The sequence below is a fragment of the Manihot esculenta genome, chromosome 11 (assembly GCF_001659605.2).
Source record: "Manihot esculenta cultivar AM560-2 chromosome 11, M.esculenta_v8, whole genome shotgun sequence".
NCBI classification, from domain to species: domain Eukaryota; kingdom Viridiplantae; phylum Streptophyta; class Magnoliopsida; order Malpighiales; family Euphorbiaceae; genus Manihot; species Manihot esculenta.
Genome location: NC_035171.2, coordinates 8754788 through 8777592, shown reverse-complemented (window position 1 = coordinate 8777592; position 22805 = coordinate 8754788). Strand labels below are relative to the sequence as shown.

Here is a 22805-nt window from a genome sequence, read left to right as displayed (position 1 = left end):
ACTCTCAAGTGGACCTTGAGGAGAGGACGTAGGCTTGGATAGCTGAACCTCTATAAATCATTGTGTTGATTTTTCTCTTCCCTACTCTCTTCTAATTTCTTGTCTTAGCCATTAAATTTTTTATAAACCCAATTCACCCCCCCTCTTGGGTTGCCTCAAGGGACAACAAGGTTGTTTGCATTAGAAATCACGAATATGTTGCATTGCATAATATGTTGTTGATGTGGATGAATGTTGAATGATCCATTAGCCCTCATATGTTATGATATGATGATATGATATGGAAGTCCAGGTGTGGCCTGCACTACGCCCCTGGCACTATGTAAGAGAAAGACCGGACGTGGCCTGCACTATGCCCCCGGCACCATGGATTATGTATGTTATGTTATGTTATGTATAAGGGAAAGACCAGGTGTGGCCTGCACTACGCCCCTGGCATGATTGAAATATGTAGAGGGCTAAATGGTGACAAGTTCATCCTTGATATGATTAGTTGTGATGTGATGCATTCCATAATAGCATGTGTTTTAAATGCTTTATGATTCTGCTCACTGGGCTCTAGTAGCTCACCCCTCTCCCAAATTCCCCAGGTTTGCAGGTACGGGTTAGACAGAGAAGTCAAGAAGAGTAATGAAGTCTTATGTATGTAATAGTTAGAATGTGGACATGACAGATTGTATAATGATGTATAGATATGTAATGTAACGATATTAAGGTTAGAAGTGTGCTTGACCATAGTATAATGTAATCCCTTTTTGATACATGATCTTAATGTTTATTGATGTCTATGTTTAGCCAACTCAACACTTGTTATGCCATCCATTGGGGGCATTGTTGAGATCCCACAGAGGGGTCAAGTTTATGATTATGGCTATGTTCAGTGCATGCACAGGTTGAGTTTGGTGTATGATAGAACGTATGAAAGAAAAGTTTCAAATTTTTATGTATGATTGTTGATCATGTATGGGATTAAACAGGTTTACAGGTTACATGTCAGGCTTGCTACGGGTCCCGGCGGCCTTAAGCCGATCTGGATCCTAGCGCCGGTAGCGGTCCGATTTTCGGGTCGTTACAGAATGGTATCAGAGCCCTAGGTTCATATGGTCGGACCTAGAGTGTCGGGCTCATAGTTGTGTTAGAATGTCAAGCACAATAGGAAGATCATGTCCACTAGGATAGGATGTGGAGTCCTGTCTTACATGATGATGTGAAATGCCATGATTATATGCATGTGCATTAATGATATGCTATGATGTGTGATGCGGGTTCATGTGTGCCCACATGAACAATATGATGCTAATGTTTATGTGATGTGTACTGTTTTTCAGAAAACAGGATGAGAGGAACTCGTCGATCAGCAAGATTGACTAGAGTACCACCTGAGGATGAGGGCACGAGCGCCCGTCCTCCAGCATTGCCTAAGGCAATGTCAAGTAGGTCTAACAGAGAAAGAGCAGTAAGAGACCCTAGAAGGTCTTTGGATCTAGGTAGAAGCAGATCAATCAGAGGAACAGTTCAGGGAGGAATGTCAGAGGACATGGGGAATGATATGGATGTAGAGCAGAGGAGGGATGGCAGTTTGGGAGTTAGCATGTCAGAAGAGGGAATGGGAGAATCCCAAGGAGGCAATCAGGCCTCGGGATTTGTTCAACCACCTTACTACCCACCCTTCTCACAAAACCCTGGGTATTCGATGGGAGGCACATCGGACTACCACAACTTTAGCCCTTATCCCACACAGATGCCATACCCACCTTATTATCCACCATATTCACAATACCCAATGTATCCACCCCCACCTTACTATCCAAATCCAGCAAACCCTACCTCAGAAAATGTCGCACCACCTCCACCACCTACAGAACCAGCAACCCCAGTTGCTCAACCTTCTAGACCTAGCTCAGCCAGTGGGAGCAAGGTCAAGATGACCGACTACATGAAGTTGGGTGCTCCCCAGTATGAAAAAGGGGATGACCCGTTTGTGTATCTTGAGAGAGTCAAGGTGATCATAGATGAGGTTGGGGCTGATGATAGTAGAGCCATTCAGATGGCTGGATTCACACTTAAGTGCAAGAAGGCACGAGAGTGGTTCAAGAATTATGTGAACCCGAAAGTGGACAGCATGTCTTGGGAGGAATTTGCAAACGAGTTTGCAGGATGGGCTTTCCCAGATAGTTCAAGGGAGCTGAAGATGATAGAGTTTGAGCAGTTGAGGCAGACTGATGAGATGGGTGTAGAGGAGTTCACAGACAGATTCTTGGAGTTGTTGCCATTTGTAGGGCAAAACCTTGACTCAGACCAGAAAAGGTCAAGGAGGTATATCATGAAACTCCACTCCAGATATTCCTCCTTGATCCAGTCAGCAGATAGGGAGAGCTTCCATGCCATTGTGGACATGGCTCGGAAAATGGAGGCTAGTGCCATCGTTCAGGGGACAGTTAAACAGTCAGTGGCACAGCCTTCTGGTTCTAAGACCCCAAGCTCCTCTTCAATGAGTGCAGCAGCTTCAGGTAGCAAGAAGTGGGACAGAGGTCCCAGGAAGTCTAAGAAGAACAAGTTCTGGAACAAGGTTAAGTCCAGTCTGGGACTAGGGAGTGGCTCAAGCTCTGGTACGGATAATGCAGTTTGTGCAAGGTGTGGTAAGCCACACAGGGGAGTATGTCGGTTTGGGACGACAGCCTGTTACAGATGTGGTCAGGAGGGGCATATGTCTCGAGAATGTCCAAGAGCAGCCCCAATGGCACAGTCCCAGCAGACAGCTTCAGGTAGTGTAGCGCAGCCAGCAGCTCCAGCCACGACTCAGGCCAGTGGCAGAGGCAGAGGGAGAGGGGCAGCCTCTTCTTCAACGGGTTTCAGAGGTGAAGGTCCATCAGCTCCAGCACAGATCTTCACAATGACACAGCAGGAGGCAGATGCATCTAACACCGTGGTGGCAGGTAACTTAGTCATTGGTTGTTCAGATGTGTATGCCTTGATGGACCCTGGTTCATCTCATTCTTTTATTGCACCGAGAGCCGTCCAGAGGTTAGGGTTGATGATCTCTGAGTTAGAGTGTCCTCTCTGGGTCAGTGGACCCAAGTGTGATCCATCAGTGGCAGAGTCAGTCTGCCAGTGTAGTCCTGTGTTTGTTGAGGGAAGATGCTTGTCCGCCGACCTTGTGGTTCTAGACTTGACAGATTTTGACGTCATTCTAGGGATAGACTGGTTATCTACCCATAGTGCTACCTTGGACTGCAGGGACAAGGTAGTCAGGTTCAGAGGTCAGGATGAGTCAGAGGTAGTCTTTAGAGGAGACAGGAGGGGTACACCTAGAGGTCTGATATCAACTCTTCAGGCTCGTAGGTTGCTTAGGAGGGGATGTCAGGGATATTTGGCTCATGTGAGAGAGCTTAGCAGTCAGGTTAGAGAACCCGCCTCGGTGCCAGTGGTTAGAGAGTTTCTAGACGTCTTCCCAGACGAGCTACCAGGTTTACCACCTGCTAGGGAGATAGAGTTCGAGATAGAATTGATGCCTAGAACCCGACCGATCTCTATCCCTCCCTACAGGATGGCACCAGCAGAATTGAAAGAGTTGAAAGAACAGTTGCAAGAGCTGGTAGACAAGGGCTTCATCCGACCGAGTACCTCACCCTGGGGTGCTCCAGTCTTGTTTGTTAGAAAGAAGGATGGATCCCTTAGACTTTGTATCAACTACAGGCAGTTGAACAAAGTCACTACCAAGAATAAGTACCCATTGCCAAGGATCGACGATCTATTCGACCAGCTAGCAGGAGCGGGTTGTTTCTCAAAAATAGATCTGAGATCGGGGTACCATCAGCTGAGGATCAGAGAAGAAGATGTGCCAAAGACGGCTTTCAGGACCAGATATGGGCATTTTGAGTTCCTTGTAATGCCGTTCGGGTTAACCAACGCCCCTGCAGCATTCATGGATCTCATGAACAGAGTGTTTAGCCAGTACCTGGATCACTTTGTTATTGTCTTCATAGATGATATCTTGGTGTACTCCAGGAATACAGAGGAGCATGCCCATCATCTGCGGTTGGTTTTGCAGACCTTGAGGGAACATGGCTTGTATGCCAAGTTCTCTAAGTGTGAGTTCTGGCTGAGGAGCATTTCGTTTTTGGGGCATGTAGTGTCAGAGAATGGGATAGAGGTGGACCCCAAGAAGACAGAAACTGTGGCTAACTGGCCTAGACCCACTTCAGTGACGGAGATCCGGAGTTTCTTGGGTTTGGCAGGTTACTATAGGAGGTTCGTTCAGGACTTCTCGAAAATAGCAGCTCCTCTGACCAGACTAACCAGGAAGAATCAGAAGTTTCTGTGGACCGACCAATGCGAAGAGAGTTTTGAAGAGCTTAAGAAGAGGTTGACTTCAGTACCAGTTTTGGCTCTGCCATCTAGTGATGAGGACTTCACAGTGTTCTGTGATGCATCCCGAGTGGGTTTGGGTTGTGTGCTAATGCAGAATGAAAGGGTGATTGCTTATGCTTCTAGACAGCTGAAGAAGCATGAGTTGAATTACCCCACACATGACCTGGAGATGGCAGCAGTAATCTTTGCACTCAAGATGTGGAGGCACTACCTCTATGGGGTTAAATGTGAGATCTTTACAGATCATAAGAGCCTGCAGTACATCCTGAGTCAAAGAGATTTGAACTTGAGACAGAGAAGATGGGTAGAGCTGCTGAGTGACTATGATTGCAAGATTCAGTGTCATCCGGGTAAGGCGAATGTCGTGGCAGACGCCCTAAGCCGGAAGTCACTAGGCAGTTTATCCCACATATCGGCAGAGAGGAGGCCAGTAGTGAAGGAGTTTTACAAACTCGTTGAGGAAGGTCTACAGTTAGAGTTGTCTAGTACAGGTGCTTTGGTAGCCCAGATGAGAGTGGCACCCGTGTTTTTGGAGCAGGTGGCTCAGAAACAGCATGAGGACCCAGAGTTAGTGAAGATTGCCAGGACTGTTCAGTCAGGCAAAGATAGTGAGTTCAGATTCGACAGCAAAGGGATCCTCCGCTATGGGAGCAGACTATGTGTACCAGATGACATAGGGCTAAAAGGAGACATTATGAGAGAGGCTCATAATGCAAGATACAGCGTTCACCCCGGAGCCACCAAGATGTACAAAAATTTGAAAAAAGTTTATTGGTGGCCAGCTATGAAGAAAGAAGTGGCACAGTTTGTGTCAGCCTGCGAAGTGTGTCAGAGGGTGAAGCTGGAACATCAGAAGCCGGCTGGAATGCTTAACCCGCTACCTATTCCAGAGTGGAAATGGGAGAATATAGCTATGGACTTCGTAGTGGGGTTACCGGCAGCGTCCAACAGATTGGACTCCATATGGGTGATTGTGAACAGACTCACCAAATCTGCTCACTTCATCCCCGTCAGGAGTGGCTACTCTGTGGACAAGTTGGCGCAGGTATATGTGGATGAGATCGTCAGGCTGCATGGGGTTCCTGTTTCGATAGTGTTGGATAGAGGGCCCCAGTTCACCTCCAGGTTTTGGCGGAGTCTGCAGAATGCCATGGGTACTAGGTTGGATTTCAGTACTGCCTTCCACCCCCAGACGGACGGACAGTCCGAAAGGACCATCCAGACTATCGAGGATATGCTTAGAATGTGTGTGCTGGACTTTGGCGGTTCTTGGAGGCAGCATCTACCTTTGGTGGAGTTTGCCTACAATAACAGCCATCATGCTAGCATCGGGATGGCTCCATATGAAGCTTTGTATGGGAGGAAGTGCAGGTCACCTGTTTGCTGGGAGGAAGTTGGAGAAAAGGCCTTGGCAGGGCCTGAGCTAGTAGAGATCACCAGCAAGGTGGTACCCATAATCAGAGAGAGAATCAAGACTACTGCAAGCAGACAGAAGAGTTATGCAGACATCCGCAGAAGACAAGTAGAGTTTCAGGAGGGGGATCTGGTATTGCTCAAGGTGTCTCCAATGAAAGGAGTGGTTCACTTTGGGAAGAAGGGTAAACTAGCCCCACGATACATCGGACCCTTTGAAGTCTTGCAAAAGATTGGGAATGTGTCGTACAAGCTGGATTTACCTGCTTCAATGGCAAGAATCCATCCGGTTTTCCATGTTTCAATGTTGAGGAAGTTCGTGTCAGATCCGAGTAAGGTTCTTAGTGAGCCTGATGTGGAGATCCAAGAGGATCTTACCTATGTTGAACAGCCAGTACGGATCCTAGACACCCAGATCAGAAAGCTAAGAAACAAGGAAATCCCGATGGTGAAAGTCCTGTGGAACCACCACAATCTAGAAGAATGCACTTGGGAGACACGGGAGTCCATGCTCCAGCAATACCCTTATCTTTTCTAAGGTTAGCCTCTTATGTTTATGTTATGTTGTATGCCATGCTATGTGCTAGTTGAGGAACATTCGGGGACGAATGTTTTTAAGGGGGGGAAAATGTAATACCCGGTTAGACTCCGGTATCGGAATTCCTACCGTCCGGTGGAATCTCGGATGTCGGAGACCTCTAGAAGGGTAAAACCATATTTTTATGAAATGTTTTAGTGTTTTTGATGATTTTAAGTAAAGAGGAAATGAGTTTTTGAATAAAAACGACCTTGGAGGAAAGCTCAGGTTCGGCCGCCGAAACTCAAAGTTCGGCCGCCGAACATGCATGCTTTTCGGGTGAGCCTTAGGCCCCCGAAGGCATAAGTGAGGGGAGCCCAGGTTCGGCCGCCGAACCTCAAGTTCGGCCGCTGAACATGGCATGCATGCGGAGGCACATTCGGCCCCCGAACGTGGCCTGGCCAGCCACTATAAAAGGGTCCCTTAGCCGAAAACGGGCGAGCTTTTCCCCATTTTCGGCCAAGGTGAGCTCTCCGCCGTCCCTCACCAATCTTTGATGTTTTTCCTCTAGATCTTTCAAGTTTTTCATTTGTTTTAACTTTGTTTTGAAGATTTGAGCTTTTAAGCAAAGTTTTGGAGCTTGGAGGTTCAAGAACCCAATCTCTCCCACCTCCGAGTTTTAGATCGTCTCTCTCTCTATCTTCAAGAGGTAAGAGCCGATCTTAAGCTCATTGTATGTTTTAAGTAAGTTTTAAGTAGATCTATGGGGGTAGAATACATGTTTAGGGTATGGTTATGTTTATGGGTAAATGTATGTTCATGAACAATGTGGCTTGTAAATGTATGTTTGATGTGTTGTAGTTGGGGTTTAAGGTAGCTTGAGACCCCTAGGAGCTTGTATGCATGTTTTGGTTGAGCTAAATGCATGATGGTTTGAGTTGGAGGCATTTGTGCATGTTTGAACCAAGTTTCTGCCCTTTGGGAGAAACCAGATTCGGCAGCCGAAGGGACTTTCGGCCGCCGAACCCTCTTGTGGAGGCAGCCTTCGGCTACCGAAGCTTGCCCCCAAAAGGAGACTTTCGTCTCTGTCTGGGAGTTTCGGCCGCCGAAAGTGCCGCCGAACATGCATGAGTTTCGCCTCTGTCTGGGAGTTTCGGCCGCCGAAGGTGCCGCTGAACCTGCCTGACTTTCGGCTCTGGAGGGACTTTCGGCCGCCGAACCTGCCGCCGAAAGTGCCCTGTCCAGCCTTCCTTTGCATGTTCTTCTATGGTTGTTTCATGATGTTTTAGGGGGTTTTTGGGGGATGTTTTCAGAGTCATGTTATAGTATGTTGGTCCCTCATTTGAGTCCACCTGTGTAGGTTCGGACCCGAGGAACCGAGGACCTCAGCAGTGAGTCAGCTGCTTCAGTCAGTGTCAGAGCTAGCCAGAGGTGAGTGGAATAACTCTTATGCTTTTAAATAAATAAATCAGTTTTGAGCATGTTCATGCATCACGGATGTCATGTGATATTTTAGGTTGTTTGCATTAGAAATCACGAATATGTTGCATTGCATAATATGTTGTTGATGTGGATGAATGTTGAATGATCCATTAGCCCTCATATGTTATGATATGATGATATGATATGGAAGTCCAGGTGTGGCCTGCACTACGCCCCTGGCACTATGTAAGAGAAAGACCGGACGTGGCCTGCACTACGCCCCCGGCACCATGGATTATGTATGTTATGTTATGTTATGTATAAGGGAAAGACCAGGTGTGGCCTGCACTACGCCCCTGGCATGATTGGAATATGTAGAGGGCTAAATGGTGACAAGTTCATCCTTGATATGATTAGTTGTGATGTGATGCATTCCATAATAGCATGTGTTTTAAATGCTTTATGATTCTGCTCACTGGGCTCTAGTAGCTCACCCCTCTCCCAAATTCCCCAGGTTTGCAGGTACGGGTTAGACAGAGAAGTCAAGAAGAGTAATGAAGTCTTATGTATGTAATAGTTAGAATGTGGACATGACAGATTGTATAATGATGTATAGATATGTAATGTAACGATATTAAGGTTAGAAGTGTGCTTGACCATAGTATAATGTAATCCCTTTTTGATACATGATCTTAATATTTATTGATGTCTATGTTTAGCCAACTCAACACTTGTTATGCCATCCATTGGGGGCATTGTTGAGATCCCACAGAGGGGTCAAGTTTATGATTATGGCTATGTTCAGTGCATGCACAGGTTGAGTTTGGTGTATGATAGAACGTATGAAAGAAAAGTTTCAAATTTTTATGTATGATTGTTGATCATGTATGGGATTAAACAGGTTTACAGGTTACATGTCAGGCTTGCTACGGGTCCCGGCGGCCTTAAGCCGATCTGGATCCTAGCGCCGGTAGCAGTCCGATTTTCGGGTCGTTACAGACTTATCTAAGAGATTCCTAATTCAATTCAATAACCTGACTAGTCTGAATTTAGGATCTGTGTGATGTAAGTAGCGGACCAACCATTCGGAAAAATCGGTGATAAGTAATTCTCGTTGTAATGATAAGTATGATAGTAATAATTAATTTGTATAAAATGAATAATAATAATAATAGCTAGGGGTGTAATCGACCCGAGCCGAGCCGAGCCGAGCTTTGTAAAGTTCAAGCTCGTTTATTAAAAAAGTTTGGAAGCTCGAGCTCGAGCTCGAGTTCTAATATTTGATTCGAGCTCGGCTCGAGAATTAAATATTATAATCGAGCTCGATTCGAGCTTGACTCGTGAAAGGCTCGTTCGATTTAATAACAAGTCTAATTCGAACTCGAACTCGAAAAGCTCGATTAAGAAGCTCGTTAATAAAACTCGAGCTCGAACTCGGAAAGCTCGATTAAGAAACTCGTTAAAAAAGCTCGAGACCGAGCTCAAAATTAAAAAGTTTGGTTTGAGCTCAAGTTCAGGCTCGAGCTCAAATTAATAATTATACTTTAATCAGTTTTTAATCATCATTAATTTAAATAATATAAAAAAAAGAGAGTGTACATAAAAAAAATTACGTAACACAATTTATAACTAAAATAACACAAATAAATATAAATTCAACAACATAATAAAATTAGATTACACACAAAGTTTAATATCAAACGAATAAAGTTGATTCCAACTTCCAACAGTTGAAACAAGCTAATATAATTTAATTATCTTCATAATCATCTTCATGCTTGTTCAATTAGTTAACTTGAATTTCAACTTCAACATCCATATAATCTTAATTAATTATTATTAATATACTTTGATAATTATTATCATCTTTTATATTGTATGCTTAATTATATACAAAAAAATTTTTATAATTATACTTTAATTTTAAAATGTATATAATTTTTACAACTCAATTTATCATGTAATATTATAATTTTAAAGAATACTTATTATAATAATTAATATTAATTATTTGTGATTATACATTAATTTTATGGAATCTTATTATAATAATTATATACAAAAGATTTTTATAATTTAATTTTAAAGAATATTAATTATAATAATTAATCTTAATTATTTGTAATTTTCAATACTATAATTTTCAAGTATTTATAACAGTTTAAATTTTATAGCTTTATAGTTATTTTTATCTTTTTAATAATATTTGAACTTGTTCATAAATTTATTTAAAGAATTGGTTCACCAATTTATTTAAACAATATTACTCACTAGCCTATTTAACGAGCCTGCTCGCGAGTCTTCTCAACGAGCCAGCTCGCGAGCCTAAAAACGAGGCAGTTCGCGAGCCTTAACGAGCCGAATACTATGGAGCTCAAGCTCAGCTCGTTTAAGTGACGAGCCTCAAAATTGAGCTCGAGCTTGGCTCGTTTAAAAAACGAGCCGAACTCGGTCGAACTTTTATCGAGTCGAGTCTCGAGTAGCTCACGAATAGCTTGGCTCATTTACAACCCTAATAATAGCAACTTTTTCTTTTACCATTTAACAACATTAAAAGTGCTAATGGCAAATTAAAGAGAGCGAAAATTAATCTCGAAACATAAAAGAAAAAAAAAAGAAATTAAAATGAGCTAAGTGATGCAATTGAAGCAAAGATTCTCTCTTTCTTTGCAAATATCCAACATTACAAGATTATATCTTCCCTTATAACTAACACTAATCACCTATAAAGTAATAAATTCTTGCTTTTGAATGTAAAATTGGAAACTGATATGATAAAGGGAAAAATTGAAAGAAACAAATAAATAAAGAAAACCAGCAAAAGTTTAAGCAAGTGCCTATGCACAAGTTGGAAAACTTTCTGCTTGCACACCATTTTGAGTTTTTGACATTATTTCGGGAAATAAAGAGGGAACACAGAAGAATGAAAGATTCATAGGTGATCTATCCTTGTACAAAAGTAAAACAATTCCTTTAAAGAGGCATAACTGGATCATGCGTGTTCAAAGGAAAAGAGCCAGCAGCAGTGATGTTGTTGCTGTCAGTGTTGCTTGTGGTGGTGCTGGTGCAAATTGAGAGTGATAACATAGGAATAAAAGGGTTTGTTAAGATCGCGACAAGTATATAAAATTTGGAAGGGTTTTTGAACCTTTCCATCTGGATCTACAGAGCAATAGAAAGTCCAGACCACCGATACCCTTAGACCCTGCTAAAGTCCGAAATAGAAGGGCAGATCTTTTCAAAATTTATACCACAACAGGATATTAAAGGATATTAAATGTGCGTGCCATGAATAGTATCAATATAATATGCCTAACAATTAAAACATGAGTTAGCAAACTCTATATTTATTAGCTAACAGTCTACCATTAAATGAGATATCTTGACAAATTTGCTGAAAAATCATCCGGTCATATTTGACCGGACGCATCACAGGAGACGTTAATGTGACTAGAGATATATTATACCTGGCATCGCCTGAATCGAGGATATTCCTAGAATCCATCATTTTTACTCCCTCAAAAAGCCTCAACCTCTCCAAATTCATCACCTGATGCATTAACCGTCATTTATTCCACTATCTATTCCTCATTCAACTAATCTCAGATCATTGATTCCCTCGTCAAATAGAACCACTGTCCAAGTGTCATTGATTCCCTCGTCAAATAGAACCACTGTCTAAGTGTCCTCATGTGGTAACCCCCGGATATTGGTTCATCAGGGAGGAGAGGAATTGAGTTGAACAACAATGAGAGCAAAAATTCGGTTGAGAGGATTGATATTAAGGTTGTTGAGGCATTTCTACGTTCAGAGTTTGAAACCAGAGGATTGATTCTCGTATATGATTTTGATATAAGGGATAATGAGGGCATGAGATTGCCGGATATTCTGCCTGGGAGAAAAAAGTTGATGCCCAGTTCAGGGCGAATATAATTCACAGGCTGAATTTCTTGGTTTAAATGGACTTAAATCTAAACATCCAGCAAAAATACAGGTGCTGATTTGATCTGTATACCCATTAAATTGTGCTGAGACGAGTTAATTGATAGATCAATCTACTTGTAACATTTTTCTCCAAAAAAGGAAAATACTTATAGCAAAGAGCTCCGAATATACCATACTAGTTTAAACAATGACAGAGAAGTTTCATTATGATTATGAAACTCATATTGTCAGGCAACTGTTTAATTCAGTCGAGCAACAATGTGGTGTCTCCAGTCTGCTGGTGCTGATATCCAAACCCATCAGATCATGAATCCGCTAGAAGGCATTATTGACATGAACAAAAACTATATTGCATAAGAAACCTAGCAATCTTTGTTTATTATTGCACCCCTTTGTGAGATACAAAACAAGCACAATCATAAGAACAACTATTGTTAGGATATTGGTACTCTAAGCTTCATAAATAGAATAATTTAGTGTGACAAACAACATAAGCACAACATTATCCTTACAGATATTGAAGAACTAAGAAGTGTTAAGTTGCATTCTCACCTATTTTTTATCTTTCAATCCCTTGTGCATAAAGCATAATTATTGGGTGATACAAGACTCTCCATGTATGCAGTTATTATCAACCCTTCCTGATAGCCAGAGAAAGAAAAAGCCTTATACTTCGTTCCATTACTCTTGAACAGGGCTGCACTATTCCCATCTAATATCAGCAGAACTGTACTCATCTTTGGAAATTGCCATAACATCAAATGTTCAAAATTTTGGATACTGTAACCGGCAGAATATCTTGGGAAATCCATCAAAACAGTCCAAGACTCCTTCACCCCATATTCCTTCATTATCCATATCTGATTGCAAGAGCCAACACATAGGAATCCTTTGCAAACTCCCAGAAAAATGTCACCTACTAGCGAATCAGGCAGGGACAACTCCTTGAAGTTCTCTTCAACAGGGTCAAAATAAATTATCACATTTGCTACACCACCAGTACCATGACGATTCAGCAACCAATGTGGAGCTCCATTTGCAAGAGTTATCCCTGGTTGGCTACAACTAGAAGAGAACTTGTAAGGGAATACAGTCTTTTCCCACATAGACCAGGAATTGGTCCTAAGATTATATAGAGCAATATACATTAACTGTGAACCTCCATCATTAACTGCTGCAACCACTTTATAATTATCAGAGAAAGAATCATAACCAAGGCCAGCCATGAAAGTGATAGGGCACTCGCAAAAGTGGTTCAACGGTAGCTCCTTGTCCTGCCCAGTTGATGGATTCCACAAGATGAATTGCTCTGGTTTTTTACCACGGCCTAGAAGTAACAAACCATTACATGAACCAAAAACCTGTGAACCATTGGTGTCTTTAAAATCTTCTAGAAGCTTAAGAGGATTAGGAAGCCCTACAGTCTGCACAATTAGTGCATCAGAATCTTCCTCTTCTGCTTTCCTGTGCATGTAGAGAGAAAGCTGTGGCGGTCGTTGAGGTATGTTCAATACTCGGATGACTCCATATTTGTAAGAGCTAGGTCCAGCATTATTAGCTTGACTTTTAAGACGTCCAATTGCAAACCCATGACTTGAAATTAAAGAATGCCAGCATTTGTTCACGGCTTTAAATCGTAGCAGTGAACTTAATGGTAGTCTTAGAAGTATGTCACGTAGTACATCCACAGGAATATGCGCAAATGATCCTGCCTTTTGCCTTTTTGCCTTTTCCATGCAGACCTTAAATGAACTTTCCGGCTTCATGGATGCACCCAACAAAAAATAATATGACATCTGCTTATGAACACATAAACAGGTTAAATGATTATTTTATTTATAAATATCAAAATATCATACATAACAAACAACTAAAAAAAACTATTGGTTAAGATGTGGGAATATGACAATAATCCTTTGACTTATGTTGTTGCTCATTTGTGAATCCATCACAATGTTGTGTTACACACAAAATTAGGGGAAAAGCCAAGAAATTAAACAAAAAAAAATCTAGTAATTGTTTCATGCCTAAATCTTTGGAATACTAAGCATTCCTATCCTGAAACAGGAGGAAAAAAAGAGGAACTTGAATCACAACCAGGTAGATTAAAATGTTGGACTCAATATGATTCAATGAAATAGACATTACAACAAGTGGCTATGGTGAGAATGAGAACCTAAATCAACGAATTTTCTGTGCAAAAAAAAAAAAAAAAAAGGGATTTTCAACCAATTGTACCAGAAAATTGAAATGAGAAACAGAATCACAAGCCATATAAACCCCAATCTGACAAGTAAACTATAAAGCTCCAATTTCAGAAGACGCAAAACCATTTCCCAAAAACCCTTTTCACCCTTTGTCACGAACAACTAAACAAGCCCATGAGTAAGTCAAAATCCGACCCAAACAAAAGCATTGAGACAGTATTTCTCCCTTCCAATAGAAATTTTTATAAGGAAAACTTAATAATAATGATCAAGATCAAGTCCTTGAAGAAAATAAATTATGAAATTCTATGGCACAAACAAAATTGGACGGACAAAGTTATTGACACAGAGTTAAAAATAAATAAATGAAATCAAGTCGATTTTGTTAAGAGTTTAAAAAAAGAAAAAACTCACAGATTTTGGGTAATTTGCATCTGCCATGGAGAATCTGAAGCTATAACCCTTTGGTGGAGTAGACGCTTGAAAGAGAAGTAGATGATGGAAGCAAGGCAGTATCCCAGCTCACCATACTCCAGCCCAGTCAGCCGCGTCAACTCTTTGTTTGTTTTTCCAAGAGGAAAATGTACAGGAAAGTAAGCAAATTACTAGATAGTCTTTTTCAATCATTTTTATCATTAAATAATTTATTATTATTTATTAATTTTATAAAAAATTTATTAATTAATCTTTTTATATTAAAAATATTTTAAATTTTTTATAATATTTAATTATTAAAATTAATAAATTAACTAATTAATAAATTTTTTAAAATATTATAATATTTTAATATATTTTTTAAAATTATAAAATTAATTAGTAAATTATTTTATAATATATAAATTAAATTATTCTTTTATTTTTTTAACCAATCTTATTCCAGAGTCCGCTTATCAATTTATAAACGAATCAAACTCACAAAATAAATATTATAAAATTCAAGTGTAACTCCTTTACTAAAAATGTTAAAAATTAAATATGAATTTAATTTATTTAAAATTTGAGTACAACTCTATCGAGAATTTTAAATACTCTCATAAATAATTTAGTTTATTTATATTTCTACTTGATTTAATAGAATTAAACTTTTAATGGCCATTATTGAGATTAATTAATACTAATGAATTTTAAATTAAAAATAATAAATTTAAAATTAAATGATTTTTATTAAATGAGATAAATTAACTTATAAATTTATTAAATAAACAAGCTTTTTGGAGTTTTGACCAGATGAATATCTGCACTTAATAAATTTTATTTAAATTATTAATTGTAAAATTAATAATTTATTAATATAATAATAGATTTAAATGGTTATAAATAAATTTGAATTTTAAATAAAAATAGATTTGAATTCAGAGTATTCTGATCTCTGCGTGTAACTTTGTTGCTTGGTTGAGAACTGAAATGGAAGTGAAAAAATCTCTCTTAACCCACCAGAAAGCTACAGAAATCAAATGGTCCAATCCATGTGATGGTTTTCAATAGTTTATGTTAAATATTTTAATTCAAATGGGTTATTTTGAAGTTTATTTTTTAATACATAACTTAATTAAATTATAGAAAATAAAAAAATTAACTAATACAAAATTTTAATATGTTATGCCAGTTAAATAATTATGGATGAGCATTCGGTCGGTTCAGTTTAAAATTAAATCAAATTAAATAAATCAAAAATTAAAATTTTAATATTTATAAAAATCAAATCGAATCGATTTTGATTAGGAACTGAATCAAACCGAACTAATCTGATTTAATTCGATTCAGTTCGATTTGATCGGTTTCGATTTTTAATAAATTTTTTATTTTTTACATTTTATTTTAATCTTAATATTATTTAATTTTTCTATATTATTGAAAAAAATACATTATTATTACTTGATTTTTTCAATTTTTTTATTAAAATTAAATTTAACTGAAATAATTGAAATTTTTAAAAATAAAAATTAAATTATACTGAATTTTTAAATTAATTTAATTCAACCAATTTTTTAATTTGGCCGCGAAAACAAGGCTGATCTGAAAAGATATAAAATTTAATTTAGTTGTAATGAAATTTAGGAACCCTTGGTTTTAATTACACACGCAATCAAGGCAGGAGGATATTTTTCTAAAAAATGCATTATTGCTTCCAGCGGAATAGGGAGCAAGGAACGGCAAAGCTCTCTTCTCTGGCTCTGGTATCAAACTAACAGAAGCATCCGGTTGGGACAACATCTTAAAATCATCCAATTTACATGTAACTAGCTTCCAAATACCACAAACGGACGCTTTCCATCATCCCTGGTTCTCTCTTTTTCCGGGTAAAGTTTCATTCTTGTGGTTACCAACAGATATATATATCCTTGATTTTGGTAATGGTCTGGATGATTTGAGTGGATATTTCTCTATTCCTTCTTTCGTCTGTAATTTCTGTCCCCTGAGATTAATTTTTATATGGGTTTTTGCTATCTGTTCGTTGTAGGCATACAAAATCGAAATTATTAGATAAATTACGATCTGGATATGGTTGAATTTCTTTCTTTTATCATTACATGTTCTTCTGAGATCAAATGCTAAATGGGTTTTCTTAATTTCTTTCCCTTCTGCTTTAAAAAAAAAAAAATTCTGTCACTGCTTATATAGGGCTTAGGATTACTTTTATTCTGTTTCAATTTTGATTGGTAAGTAAAAGTTTTTTAGTGTTTTATGAGATGTTACAGATCTTGGAAGATTTCACGAATTTTGAATGGTTTTCCATATGTTGGTCCCATTTTAATTTAAAAGAGGGCCAAGCTTTAGCTTTTATTTATTCTCTTTTTTAATTCCTGCCTCTGTCTATTTATTTTGGTGAAATAATGGTGAGTTTGAGGGTTTCATCTCGGTTCTTGCATTAATCTTTTTCCTATACTTGGCAGATATTCTTTTGTCAAGCTGAGAGAAGAAATCTGGTTTTAATGGATAACTTACCAGACCAATTGGTTTGGGAGATAATGAGCAGAGTCAAGAAAACTGTTGATAGAAACTCTGTTTCATTAGCATGTAAGCGTCTCTATGAATTGGATAGAGAACAGAGACAATCTCTTCGTTTCGGCTGTGGATTAGATCCTGCTAATCAAGCTCTCAGTTCCCTCTGCAATAGATTTCCTAACTTGGTTAAAGTAGAAATAACTTACTCTGGTTGGATGTCCAAGCTAGGAAAGCAGTTAGATGACCATGGGCTTGCGATTCTTTCTAACAATTGCCCATCCCTGATTGATCTCTCTTTGAGCTATTGTACTTTCATTACTGATGTTGGTCTTCGCCATTTGGCTTCTTGCTCCAAGCTTTCAGCTTTGAAGTTAAATTTCACCCCAAGAATAACTGGTTGTGGCATATTATCTCTTGTTGTGGGTTGCAAAAAACTCACCATTCTCCATCTTAATCGATGTCTCAATGTTACGAGTGTTGAATGGCTGGAATATCTTGGCAAGCTTGAAACACTTGAAGACCTTTCAATTAAGAATTGTAGAGTGATTGGGGAGGGTGACTTAATTAAGCTAGGATCAAGCTGGCGAAAACTGAAAAAATTGCAGTTCGAAGTGGATGCTAATTACAGATATATGAAGGTTTATGATCGGTTAGCTGTAGATCGATGGCAAAAACAATTGGTCCCATGTGAGTCTATGTCGGAACTTAGCCTTGTGAATTGCATCATCAGCCCTGGGAGAGGGCTTGCTTGTGTGTTGGGAAAGTGCAAGAACTTGGAGAAGATTCATTTGGACATGTGTGTTGGTGTGAGAGACTGTGACATTATAGGCTTAGCGCAAAAATCAAGAAATCTACTGTCCATTTCCCTCCGAGTCCCTTCTGATTTCTCCTTGCCTCTTCTGCTGAACAACCCTTTGAGATTAACAGATGAAAGTCTTAAAGCAGTAGCTGAAAACTGTCCAATGCTCGAATCCGTCCGGATATCTTTCTCCGATGGGGAGTTTCCTTCCTTTTCATCCTTTACTTTAAATGGAATCCTTGCTTTGATTCAGATGTGCCCTATTCGGGAACTCGCTCTCGACCATGTCTATTCCTTCAATGACGCCGGGATGGAAGCTCTTTGTTCAGCTCAGTATCTGGAAACTTTGGAGCTTGTCAGATGCCAAGAAATCAGCGATGAGGGGCTGCAGCTTGTAAGCCAGTTTCCTCGCTTGTGCATATTACGATTAAGAAAGTGTTTGGGAGTTACAGATGATGGCTTAAAGCCTCTTGTTGAGTCATACAAATTGGAAATCTTGACTGTGGAAGATTGTCCGCAAATTTCTGAAAGAGGTGTTCAAGGGGCTGCAAGATCTGTCTCATTCCGGCAAGACTTATCATGGATGTATTGAACTTGGTAGCTCTAATGGTTCGCTCTGCATCTGTTGCTTTGTTAATCTTCTTACTTGGATAGCTGGATTTTTTCTTTTTTCCTGATAGTAAGTATGGTGCTGTAATTGATCACCAATTTGTTTTATTAAAATAAATTTTGTTGTGGATTCATTCATCTTTGTTTTATTAAAACATGTATGATGTAATAATATTGTTATATTGTCGTGATGCAATAAACGAGAAAATTCTTCAAGTTCTGAAGAAAATCAAGCAGTATTGCATTGAGAAAATGAGGAACTGGGCTGCCATTGTTGACAAAATGAAGATTGTTCATCAAACTATAAGATATTAACAGATTATTATGTTTCCGTGATGATCTTCTCCTTTGAAAACATGATGCTGTCTTCAACTCTTTTTCCATTTAGTTTAATCTTTGACTTAATTGCATAACCCTTTACCCTTTTCCATGGTTCAAGCACCTGCCGCCCGAATCCGACTGTCACCCGAGACCCGCCCAACCCGAATTCTCAAAATAAGTACAGAGAAGTAGAGAACTCTGACCAAATCAATGCCCGCCATTTATAGCATTTTCCTTTTTGGAGCATCACGTTACCAGTTCGCAACCGTAAACCCTAAAACTTCTCTCTTACTCTCCAATCTCAATCACTACTCCAAAAATCCTCTCAAATTCTTCACTTCTCCAGCATCGAATCGATTCATATCTCAATAATTTCCTACAAAGCTAATAATTCGCCCCAATTGAAAAAAGAGGGATATTTCCCCTATATAAACCCACTACCCACGAACCCTTAAAAACACTGGACAAATTTCTTCAAGTTTAATCGTAAAATGGGCTCAGTCAAGCTCTATCTCAACCGTCCGATCTCTCTTTCTCGTCCGGCGGCTGATATTCATCGTTCGATTAAGTTGCGAGCATGTCTTAATGTGGATGTGCAGCCACCGGATTCTGTGAAGCTGAATATGAAGAGTAAGGAGGTGATGGAGATGGAGGCCAAGGTCCTGGTGGGGACTTATGCAAGGAACCCTTTGGTGCTCGCCCATGGCAAAGGTAGTAAAGTATATGATCCTGAAGGACGAGAGTATTTGGACTGCACATCGGGTGTCGCAGTTAACGCCCTCGGCCATGGGGATCCCGACTGGGTTCAGGCAGTCACAGAGCAAGCCAATTTGCTTACGCATGTGAGCAATGTCTACTATTCAATTCCTCAGGTAAAGTTTTTTTTTTTCCTCATTTTAAATGGTATAATTACTTGTGGAAAATGATAATAAAGAATAATTTATCTGATTATTTTGTTTTTGTAGGTGGAGCTGGCAAAACGCTTGGTGGATTGTTCTTTTGCTGATCGTGTCTTTTTCACAAACTCTGGAACAGAAGCAAATGAAGCTGCGATCAAATTTTCTAGGAAGTTTCAGAGGGTTTCGCACCCTGATGAGAAAAACCCAGCAACAGAGTTCATTTCTTTTACAAATAGCTTCCATGGAAGGACTATGGGAGCTGTTGCTTTGACAAGCAAAGAGCATTACCGCTTCCCTTTTGAGCCGGTCATGCCTGGAGTTACTTTCCTGGAATATGGCAACATACAAGCTGCTAAGGAATTGATTAAATGTGGGAAAATAGCTGCTGTATTCGTAGAACCTATCCAGGGTGAAGGTGGCATTTATAGTGCAACAAAGGAATTTTTGCAATCCTTACGTAGTGCTTGTGATGAAGCTGGGTGTCTCCTGGTTTTTGATGAGGTAACCAGTCTTTTTTATACTGAAATAGCTTTATGTAAAGATTATTGATCCTGAGATGCAAATTTTGATATCTACTCTCCTTTGCTGCAACCAGTGCATTTCTCATTGGGGCAAAGTCAATTGCGTGATTCCTAGTAATGATTCTACCATTCAATTTGAATTAAGTTTGAACCTCTGTCATTGTGATCTACACCAAATTTCGGTGGCATATGCTTGGGTAAAATTTAAACCTGCTGAATAATACTGGGAAATTTCTTTTTGGAGAAGATCAGAAATCAAAATTTACATTTATTTTGAACTGAATTGGATTTTGACGAAATCCAGGGTTGGGAACAGCTAATCCTCGTCTCTCAATATTAGTTGTCATGGGAAACTTTCTTTTGAACGAGTTGGAATTTGTGCATGCATGCATGTGTGTGTGTGTATTCCTTGTATGATGGAGGCGGATAGTAGATTCTTCTCTGTAAAAGAACATAGTCAGAATTCCTGGATGCATAATGTTTTGTCTTCAGTGGAAGGAGTGGAGGGATACTTGCACTAATTAGTCATAAGTCTTCTTTCTATATTTTTCTCCATTTTAGAATGAAAAAATTGTCATTGCCAAAGTTTAATTTGAAGCTAGAGCTGAGCTGATATTGTTTTGACTTTGAAGGACAGGATGAGTGTTGTGCTCCTGTTCAAACTAATAATTTCTGGCACAATGCTTTTCTATTCCACAAATTGTGATAATATTCTTTCTTATCCTATCACTGCAGAAAGTACTTTATTTTTTTATGGCTTCAAGTAGCGTAAATCTGATGTAGAATTTAAAAATTCTGTTATCAGGTTCAATGTGGCTTGGGGCGAACGGGTTATCTTTGGGCATATGAAGCCTATAATGTAGTCCCAGATATAATGACCATCGCCAAGCCTCTTGCAGGAGGCCTTCCCATAGGAGCTGCATTAATGAGTGAAAGAGTTGCTGCTGCCATGAAATATGGAGAACATGGAAGCACTTTTGCTGGTGGACCACTTGTCTGTGCTGCCGCTTTCACTGTTTTGGATAAAATATCAAGACCTAGTTTCTTGACCAGCGTCTCTAAGAAAGGTCAGTCCTTCAAAGAAATGTTGATTCAGAAGCTGGGAGGAAATTCACATGTGAAAGAAATACGAGGTGTGGGGCTTATAATAGGGATTGAACTGGATGTACCTGCTTCACCTCTTGTAGATGCCTGTCGAAACTCTGGTCTTTTAATATTAACAGCAGGAAAAGGGAATGTCGTTAGATTGGTACCTCCATTGATCATCACAGAACAAGAATTGGAGCGTGCAGCTGCTATTTTGTCCGAATGTTTGCCAGTACTTGATAAGACGTTGAAGTGAGTAGAAATCATGTAAGCATTTCAGGTACTTCTACGAAAATTCTCCAGTACTTGAACATTTTTTGGACACCTGATATTTTAAAATTGCATGAACACTTAAAAGTGTTTTTCGTTTTTAATCGAATAGTTAGCTTAGCATGAATGTGAATACGCGTCGCCCCAATTAGTATACCTTTTGGGGAAAGCAGTGTCACTGTTGCATTTCCAAATTTGTAATTTTTCTGACCTTGAACTTTTTCACTAGCTACATTAGCTGCTGGTCAATCTAAGTTAGCTCAAATTGATTCATCAAATGGTCCATTTCTGGATTAATTTATCAGTTCACAGGAAAATAAGTACTGAATAAAAAATGAAAGCATCAAAGGACCATTCAAGAAATTGGATTGGCAAGTTCTTCAGCATACTGTTTTGAATAGAAGATGCTTAAATTCTTTAACAAGCACATGGTGTTTATAATAGGATATCAAGTGTGCAAAGTTGATGCGTATCAAACGAAGTCTCCCTACAGAGGCTTTTCAATGTGTAGACGTTGAAAGCCAAGTTCTTGATCTCTTTGTTCTTTCTTGCAATTTTCAACATCAACCTCGATAATTAAGGCAGAGAATATGCTATGGCTGGGTAACATAAGTTGACTGATCCTGGGGGCTTCACATTAGGGAGCAGCATATGTTAATCCCATTGAATATTAGCAATCAAACCTCCATTTGGAAAGGACAGCCAGCTACCAACCCATGTATCGAACTGGTAGAGGCAGAAAAGCCAGTGAGTTAGTGCAGAGAAACACAGTTAAGCACTGATCAGAACCTAATGTAGCTTAACCACTAGAAGAGGTGTCCGCTCCTGCAAGACACCGCCAGGACTCAGGAGATAGTTTGGAGAGTCTGGGCCAAGCTTGAACCGGCAGACCACCAGGCATTTGATGGATTTTCAGACGTTATGTCTCGCTAGCCACTTCGTAGGGTTTCTTTGGTGGATAGTTATTTGGAGAGGGGACAGAAATAAAGTCTTAGTCATCAAGAGATTTTTTAACATATTATATGTTATTATCGCTTAATAAAGGTGTGGAAAGAATAAAAAGGAAAATCATGATTCTTTATTTTGTATTGCAAAGTTTGTGAATGAAGCTAACACGACTTGTAATTTAATATTGTCATTGGATTTTCAATTTTCAAGTTCCATAAAAATGCAGTTTCAATTTTCGAATGAAACTTCATTACACGGAAAATGGAGAAAGCTGCCACCATCGGCGGAGTTGGGCGGGGAAGGGAGGCAGTCCTTGATTATCATGTTTTATTATTTTTATGTGGACTAATGCTTCCCATCTTAGCCCAATTCAAGCTGCCTGCTTTGTCCAACTCTTTTTTTTTTTTTTATTCAAGTTTAATTGTTTTCATAATATTATTTTAACCCATTTAATGATTTAAATTCATAATTACATTTGACTTATTAAAATAACAAATCATAGTTCCTATACTTAGACATAAGCTCTATAAG

At 39.2% G+C, this 22805-nt stretch overlaps 3 protein-coding genes across 7 annotated transcripts; 2 read left to right on the top strand and 1 right to left on the bottom strand.

Moving 5' to 3' along the window:
• Window positions 1–12099: 12099 nt before the first annotated feature.
• On the bottom strand, window positions 12100–14469 carry LOC110626884 (F-box/kelch-repeat protein At3g06240). Of its 3 annotated transcripts, none has more exons than XM_021773050.2 (2): window positions 14290–14469; window positions 12100–13464 (listed from the first exon to the last, which is right to left on the bottom strand). In XM_021773050.2, the coding sequence occupies exons 1-2, from the start codon at window positions 14314–14316 to the stop codon at window positions 12235–12237; spliced, it is 1257 nt and encodes a 418-aa protein (XP_021628742.1). In that variant the 5' UTR covers window positions 14317–14469; the 3' UTR covers window positions 12100–12234. The 3 variants fall into 3 exon arrangements, with proteins under 3 accessions (XP_021628742.1, XP_021628743.1, XP_021628744.1); XM_021773051.2 differs by having other exon boundaries at window positions 12100–13428; XM_021773052.2 differs by having other exon boundaries at window positions 12100–13425.
• A 1488-nt stretch (window positions 14470–15957) lies between these two features.
• Window positions 15958–18367, top strand: LOC110626352 (F-box/LRR-repeat protein 14). Its single transcript, XM_021772190.2, has 2 exons — window positions 15958–16175; window positions 16770–18367. Exon 2 carries the CDS (start codon window positions 16809–16811, stop codon window positions 18210–18212), a length of 1404 nt encoding a protein of 467 aa, XP_021627882.1. The 5' UTR covers window positions 15958–16175; window positions 16770–16808; the 3' UTR covers window positions 18213–18367.
• Window positions 18368–18506: 139 nt separating this feature from the next.
• LOC110626353 (acetylornithine aminotransferase, mitochondrial) lies at window positions 18507–22407 on the top strand. 3 transcript variants are annotated; one of them, XM_021772193.2, is made up of 4 exons: window positions 18507–19422; window positions 19516–19950; window positions 20776–21323; window positions 21771–22407. In XM_021772193.2, the coding sequence occupies exons 1-3, from the start codon at window positions 19042–19044 to the stop codon at window positions 21310–21312; spliced, it is 1353 nt and encodes a 450-aa protein (XP_021627885.1). In that variant the 5' UTR covers window positions 18507–19041; the 3' UTR covers window positions 21313–21323; window positions 21771–22407. The 3 variants fall into 3 exon arrangements, with proteins under 3 accessions (XP_021627885.1, XP_021627884.1, XP_021627883.1); XM_021772192.2 differs by having other exon boundaries at window positions 20776–21336; XM_021772191.2 differs by lacking the exon at window positions 21771–22407 and having other exon boundaries at window positions 20776–21430.
• Window positions 22408–22805: the final 398 nt, after the last annotated feature.